At 50.9% G+C, this 7089-nt stretch overlaps 1 protein-coding gene across 1 annotated transcript in view; it reads left to right on the top strand.

The window, feature by feature from the left end:
- Positions 1–7089, top strand: part of LOC122151828 (cytochrome P450 4F2-like) — a 29778-nt gene that overhangs the window by 946 nt on the left and 21743 nt on the right. The window contains exons 2-4 of the mRNA XM_042783251.1: positions 1188–1332; positions 1490–1578; positions 4915–5059. Coding sequence (XP_042639185.1) covers positions 1188–1332; positions 1490–1578; positions 4915–5059 — 379 coding nt within the window. The remainder of the gene's footprint in view (positions 1–1187; positions 1333–1489; positions 1579–4914; positions 5060–7089) is intronic.

Below are 7089 nucleotides of genomic sequence, written 5' to 3'. Positions count from 1 at the left end.
TTTGGGGGACTCCCCAGCACAAGCTGGACACAGCAGGCCTTACTGACCTTCCCACAGTCTCACCCTGAACAGGTGGTCTTGTCAGGGGCATTGTCCACAGTCCCTTCCTGTTCGACCCACCTCTGCTGGCCTTGGGCCAGCATCCACTCTCTAGCTCCACCCACAGGAGCACAGCAGGGATGGGAGAAGTACAGGCAGTCTCTCCACCCTCCCCCTTTCTGGGCACCTCTTCTTCTTATCCTGCCCTTCACCCCCAGGATGTGCCAACGGGCCCTGTTGCCCAACCTGAATAAAGGTTGACCACTTACTGCCTTTCCCCGTTGAGAAGGATCACTCTGACCTCTGCCCTAATGGTCAAACTTCCTGAGAGGGGGGCTCTATACTCACCATCCTGACTTTATCCCCAGGATCTCTTTTCTCCAAATAGTGTTGGCCCCCTATTGCCACAATCATGTCACCTGTAAGGGCTCTATCTCCAATGCTGTTGATTCTAGCATTAAGTCCTCTGATCACAACCCCTCTCCTTCTGTCTTCCTTATTTAAATCATCCTATCTTAGACCCCTCAGGACATCCAGTCCCTCTGTGTTCAGTTTCCTCTTGAGCCTGTTTCCTTGCATGCCTCTCTGGCTTAGATCTGCTAGTCCGTCACATGTTGGTGGGCTGAGCTTCATGGACATTTGGAGAACCTTCACCTTGGATGAGCCCAACTACTCATGTGCTCTGAGCCTTCTCCACAATGGTGCAGGAGGAGGTCACCACACAGGACAGAGATGTGACGTATAAAGCTACCCACCCACCTTCAATGCACCTCGTTTTCATCCAACCCTTTGTTAGCCAGCTTTGCTATCTTCATGTGGTCTAATTGTTGTTGACTCTCAATGCCTCACTTTCCCCACTGGCTCGTCCACCACCCAGTCTGACCTCCACCTCATCACTCTGTGATGACCCATAAGGACTTCCCTCATCTCCTCCACTGCCCAGGTGGCTGCCCCATCCTTCCTGGAGCCTCCTCTTCTCTGGTTTCCAGATGCTTCCTCTTGGTCTTACCTCCCCTTCCCATGGCCCTTCTGTCTCTAGTTTTGGCTTCTTCTCACCTGATCTTTTGAAGTGAAGACCCTCAGTTTCTCCAGGCCTGGAGGGGGCTCCTGTGGGTCCTCTGTGAGGTGACCACCTGCCTTGCTTGCAGATCACCCCCATGGAGCAGATCCTGGCAGAGATGACTCAGCTGGTGGTCACCTATTCTCAAGATTTAAGACTGTGGTTAGGCCCCACTTTCCCCTGCATCATTCTGTGCCACCCTGACACCATCTGGTCAGTCGCCAATACTATAGGTACCGCCTGGAGCATGTGGTGGTGGGCACTGGCATTGTGGCCATGGACGATGGCGCTGAGCTCTCTCCTGGCCAAGCTTCAGTGTGGCTCCTGAAAGACACAGAATCTTCCTCTCTTGGTGCCTTTGGCCATCCATGTCTTCCTCTCACCTGTTAGCTAGCTCCTACTCTGATGTTCTGGATGTGAGGACCCACCTGGGGAAGACTCAGCCCCTGACCCTGCCCTGGAGGAGCCCCCAATCTCGGGTACACAGAACTAGATGGAGATCCCCTAAACCTGTGTGGTCAGGGCTGGGCAGCCCAGAAGGGAGGTGTGGTGTCTGCCTTTGGGGCAGGTAAGAGGGCTACCTGGAGGAGGGGCTGCTGGAAAGAGGAATGGAGTTTTTAGGCAAGAAGAAAGAAGATATTCTGTGTGGAGGAACGGCCCCCTCAGAAGCTGAAGGAGAGTGAGTGAGCACCTGGCTGTGAACATCTAGGTGTTCAGTGCAGGTGGATCAGTAGAGTGGGGAAGAAAGGTGGAGAGGAGGGCGGAGCTAGCAGGGCCTCAAGGCTGGGCTGGGGTCTGGGACTTGACTCTGAGGGTGATGGGGAGCCATCAAGGGTGTGTGAGCAGGGGAGGGTTGTAGTCAGACCTGGATTTGTGAAGCACACCTGGGGCCCACGTGGGCACTGAGGAGTCCAGGGAGGAGACTGTGGTCCTGCTGGGCATTTTTCATGTACACTATGCAGGGAATGGGCCAGAGAGGGGCTGACTGGCTGGAGAGCAGGGGGGATGGGGATGCTGGCCCCCGGTTTTCTGTCCTGTGGAGGTGAGCAGTTTAGGGGCCAAAGGTTGAGCTCCATTGGACCCACACTGAGTCTGAGGGGATAGGGAAACCAAGAGGAGCTGCCCAGGAGGGGTAGACCACTGTTGGCCCAGGAGAGAGGCTGGGAACATGGGAGTATCAGAGAAGAGATGGGGACTGAAGCTGGGCTCTCAGGGAGCAAAAGCCCAGAGAGAGGAAGGTACAGGCCTGAACCAGGAACTGCAGTATTTTGAGGTTGAGCTGAAGGGCAGCAAGTGAAGTGTACAGAGGAGTGTATATGGGGGACCAGGAGGGGGTAGTTTTGGACACCAGGAGAACAGTGTTTGGGGGTGCATGGTCACCTGTGTCTTTGTCCTTCTTTCTTTGACAGCCTGTCTTTCTGTATCTTTCTGTCTCTTTGATTCTCTCTCTCACTTGTGTTTCCTCCCTCCACCTCTCTCTCTGTGTCTGTCTGTGGGTCCCTGGGTGGGGCAAGTCGTTTGCAATTGGCTGCTCATAGAAAGGTTGGCAGTTTGAACACAGCAAGCAAAACCTTAGAGAGTACAGCTCTATTCTGACACACGGGGTCATCATGAGTCAGAATCAATTTGATGGCAATTTTTTTTTCCGATCTGTCTCTCTCCATAAAGAGCTCTGGTGGCATATGCCTAAGACATTTGACTGCTAACCAGAAGGTTGGCGGTTCAAACCCACTAGCCATTCTGTGGAAGGAAGAGTGGGCGATCTACTTCTGTGAAAATTTACTGCCTCAGAAACCCAAAGGAGAGGGTCGCCATGAGTTGGAATCAACTTGCTGGCAGTGAGTTTGGGTGTTTTTTTTTTTTTTTTTTTTTTCTCTCTATGTCTCTGTTAGACTTTGCCCAGATTTCTCTACATGCTGCTGCCCCAGGTGCCAGCAGCTGTGAGTGTGGCCTCCAATAGCCCACTGATGTCCCTGTGTTCAGAGACTGCCCTCTGGTGAAGGAAGTGTCATACTCAGAGATTTTGGAAGGCGAGGTCCCTCGCTCCCAGGAGTGGATGGGGCATGGCATCCGATAGCTGACTGACATGGGGGTACAAATGCATAGTTCCCTTGTTTCAGACAAAAGCAAGACCAAACCCATTGTCATCGAGTTGACTCTGACTCATGGTGCCACCATGTGTGTTAGAGTAGCAGTGTGCTCTGTAGTGTTTTCTTGGCTGTAATCTCTACAGAAGAAGATCACCAGGTCTTTCCTTCATGGCACCACTGGGTAAGTTCAAACCACCAATCTGTAGGTCAGTAGTTGAGTGCAAACTCTTTGAACTACCCAGGGACCTTAGGAAACTAAGGCAATTGCGTTGGAGTTGATTCTGACTTAGGGATGCCCCATGTGCTTCTGAGTAGAACTGCTCCATGGGGTTTCCTTGGCTGTAATCTTTATGGAAGCAGATAACCAGGCCTTTCTTCTGCGGTGCTGTGGGATGAGTTTGAACTGTCAACCTTTAAGTTAGCAGTTGAGCACAAACCATTTGCACCATGCAGGGACTGTCCCTTGCTTCAAAGCCTATGACTCAAGGTCCTATTCATGCTCCAGAGATGCCCCCTGAGGTCAGACAGAGATCCAATTCCAGCTGAGCCCACACTTGCCTGCCTGTCTCACTTTCTTCCAGCCCCTTCTGAGAGCCCTTCTTCAATAAACCATGTGCCCAAGCACCCCCAACTCAAACTATGCTTCTGAAGAATCCAAACTAAGTCAGTGCCCCTTGATCCTTCTCCCTCCCAGCTCTCCTTCTCCTGTCTGTCCCCTCCCAAGAGTGACTTCTACCCATTTCCCTCCACTCCACTCTCAGTCCTCTCTGGGGTCCCCCTTGATCTCCCCCAGCTGGCTTTGGCCCTGATGCAGGTGTAGGGTGATGTGTCACTGGGCTGGGCAGTGCATCCTTCTGGGAATTTCAGCCCGGGACCTTACCATATGCCAGCAATGGGGCACTGGGATGCTGGGATGAAGCCCTGGACTGGGCTGGGCTGGGCTGATGCTGGTGGAGCCAGAGTGTAAAAGGGGTTGTGTCTGCACTTGCCTCAGTGGTGGTCTTTGCTAATGGATTTAGCTCAGAATGAAGAGAAGAAATATTAGAGGCTGGAGGGATGGGGGAGCAATGCTGTCCCTGGAGGGTGTGATGGGCCAAGAAAGGTTATTTTCTATAGAGCTGGGGAGGCTCCCGCCAGGAGATGGTAGCTGCAGGCTGTGCTGGGGTTGAAAGAGGAAGTTGGATGGGGTGGAATTGTCTGTGAATTCCATGGGAATGGGGAGGGCAAAGTGTAAGGTGTGGGGATGGAGGGAGAGACAGAGAGATGGAGAGATGCTGGTGGGAGGAACAGAGAGATAAACAGAGAGCAGTGGACAGAGAGAGAGAGGCTAGGAGAGAGAGAGAGGGAAAGAGAGAGACAGAGAGAGGGAAAGAGAGAGACAGAGAGAGGGACAGAGCCAGTGAGACAGTAAACAGATGGAAAGGAACACACTTAGAAATAGAGATGGGGTAATAGAAGCACACTTAGAGACAGAAATAGAGATAGAAACAGGAAAGAGAGAGATAAGAGAGAACAAAAGTGAGAGAGAGAGTGGTTGAGAGAGTGGTTAAGAGACTGAAGAGACAGGGAGGTGCACGTAGATAGAGAGACTGAGAGAGACATATAAACCCACAAAGAGAGGCTGACCCAGTGAGGTTGAAAGAGGCAGAAAAGGCAGTGGGTTGAGGTGGGGATGGTAGCAATTGAGGCCCCTGCAATGCCTGGCATCAGCTTTGCTATCCCCAGGTCCAGAGCAATGAGGAGGGCTTGCGACTGTTGGAGGAGCTGGGCCACTTCTTCCGTGACATCCACCTTTGGTGGGCCGGTCCCTTCTACCCTGTCTTGCGGCTCGTCCACCCTCAGTTTATTGCTCCCTTGCTTCAGGCCCCAGGTATCTCTTCTAGGATCCCCCCTAACCCCAGCCTCTCCCCTGTAGCTGCTCCTTGCCCTTCTCACCCTTGGACAGGCCAGGCTGAGCAGGGGAGCAAGCAATGTCCATTAGAGACTGTGGCTTTGCCACAACCAGCTGAGTGACTCTGGCAGGTCCCTAGCTCTCTGGTTGCTGAACTTCCTTTCAGTTGCGAGTGGTGCAAACTCAATTCCATGAGGCTTAAGCAAAGAAAGGGGATCTATTGATTGAAAAGTCCAGGGAGGGTTGCCTATAGGCATCACCTGGACCCAAATTGCCAACAATGCCATCAGGAATTTGTCCTCATTTCTTAGTTCTGTTTTCTGCTTTGATAGCTTCCCTCTCATGCTGGTAAAGATGAGTCTCAGAAGCTCAACACCCATGGAAAAGTGAGCTCATTCCCACAGTCCAAGCAAAAGTTCCAGGATTCACTTTAATTGGCTGGCCTGGGTCACATGACCAATTCTTAATCCAATAACTGTGACCTGCTTGCTGAGGTTAGGTTTGTATTTGGATTGAGGGTTGGGGGTTGGTTTTCTAAATGAATGGTTTTCTACTGATGCCAGAAGAAAGAGGAGGAATGCTGGACAGGCAGAAACCACAGGCATCTACCCACAAGCATACCTGGGAGGTGGGCATTTCCTGGTGAGGAAATGAGGTTCAGGGAGGCACAGTGACTTTGTCATGATCACACAGTCTATCAAAGTTTGTCTATGCTTGACTACCCCAGCTTCCTCAACTGGGAGGGACCCTAAGCTGGAAGGTGATTTCAGGGGTGGCCAGGGTTTGTGGGGGAAGACCCCACAGACTCCAAGTTGGCTGATGGTACCTGGACTGAATTTGGGACCTGCTCTGGGGTTTGAGGGAGCAATGGTAGCTTTTTCTGGTGGATGGAGCTTAGCATAGGAGGAAGTTTTGGCATCTTCTGGTCTCTGAAAGCTGGACAATGAATAAGGAAGACCAAAGAAGAGTTGATGCCTTTGAATTGTGGTGTAGGTAAAGTATATTGAAAATACCATGGACTCCCAACAAAATGAACAAATCTGTTTGGGAAGAAGTGGAGCCGGAATGCTCCTTAGATGTGAGAATGGACAGACTTTGTCTCACCTACTTTGGTCATGGTGTCAGGAGGGACCATTCCCTAGAGAAGGATATCATGCTTGATAAAATAGAGAGTCAGCACAAAAGGAGAAGACATTTAATGAGATGGATTGACACAGTGGCTGCAATGATGAGCTCAAGCATAGCAAGGATTGTGAGGATGGCTCAGGACTGGGTGGTATTTCATTCTGTTGTACATAGGGTTACTATGAGCTGGAATCAACTTGATGTCATCTAACACCAACAACTGTTGTCTCAGGGCCATGTCAGGAGACATCAGAGGAGGCGGAGCCATACCAGGGTACCCTCAGTCCATGTAGTGCAGTTTGTAGGGTGTTGGGCTGTGTTTGGTGTTTCAGAAATGCTGGATGATGGAGGAGACATGTCAAGGTGTGCTGGAGCATTTTATTCCAGGGTAGGGTGTGTGTGTCTTAGTTATCTAGTGCTGTTTTCATAGAAATACCACAAGAGGGTGGCTTTAAACAAAAATTTGTTTTCTCACAGTTTAGGAGGCTAGAAGTCTGAATTCAGGTGCTGGCTCTGGGAGAAGTCTTTCTCTCCTTGTCAGCTCTGGGGGAAGGTCCTTGTCTCTTCTGATTGCTCCTGGGCAATCTTCACGTATCTTGGCATCACTCTTCTCCCATCTCTGCTCATAGCTTGTGTTTAATCTCTTTTATATCTCAAAAAAGATTGACTCAATACACATCCTACACTAATTCTGTCTCATTAACATAACAAAGACAACCCATCCCCAGATGGGATATAACCACAGGCATGTTGTTGTTGTTGTTATGTGCCATTGACTGTTAGTGATCCCTCTTTGGGTTTCTGAGGCAGTTTCACTTCGGAAGTAGATTGCCCCATCTTCCTTCCAAGGAGTGGCTGGTGGGTTTGAACTGCCAGCCTTCTGG

This window comes from Orycteropus afer, unplaced genomic scaffold (assembly GCF_000298275.1).
Source record: "Orycteropus afer afer isolate SDZICR_OR568_19922 unplaced genomic scaffold, OryAfe1.0 scaffold00772, whole genome shotgun sequence".
Lineage (NCBI taxonomy): Eukaryota > Metazoa > Chordata > Mammalia > Tubulidentata > Orycteropodidae > Orycteropus > Orycteropus afer.
The sequence above is the reverse complement of the archived record's forward strand: the minus strand, read 5'-3'. Positions and strand labels throughout refer to the sequence as shown.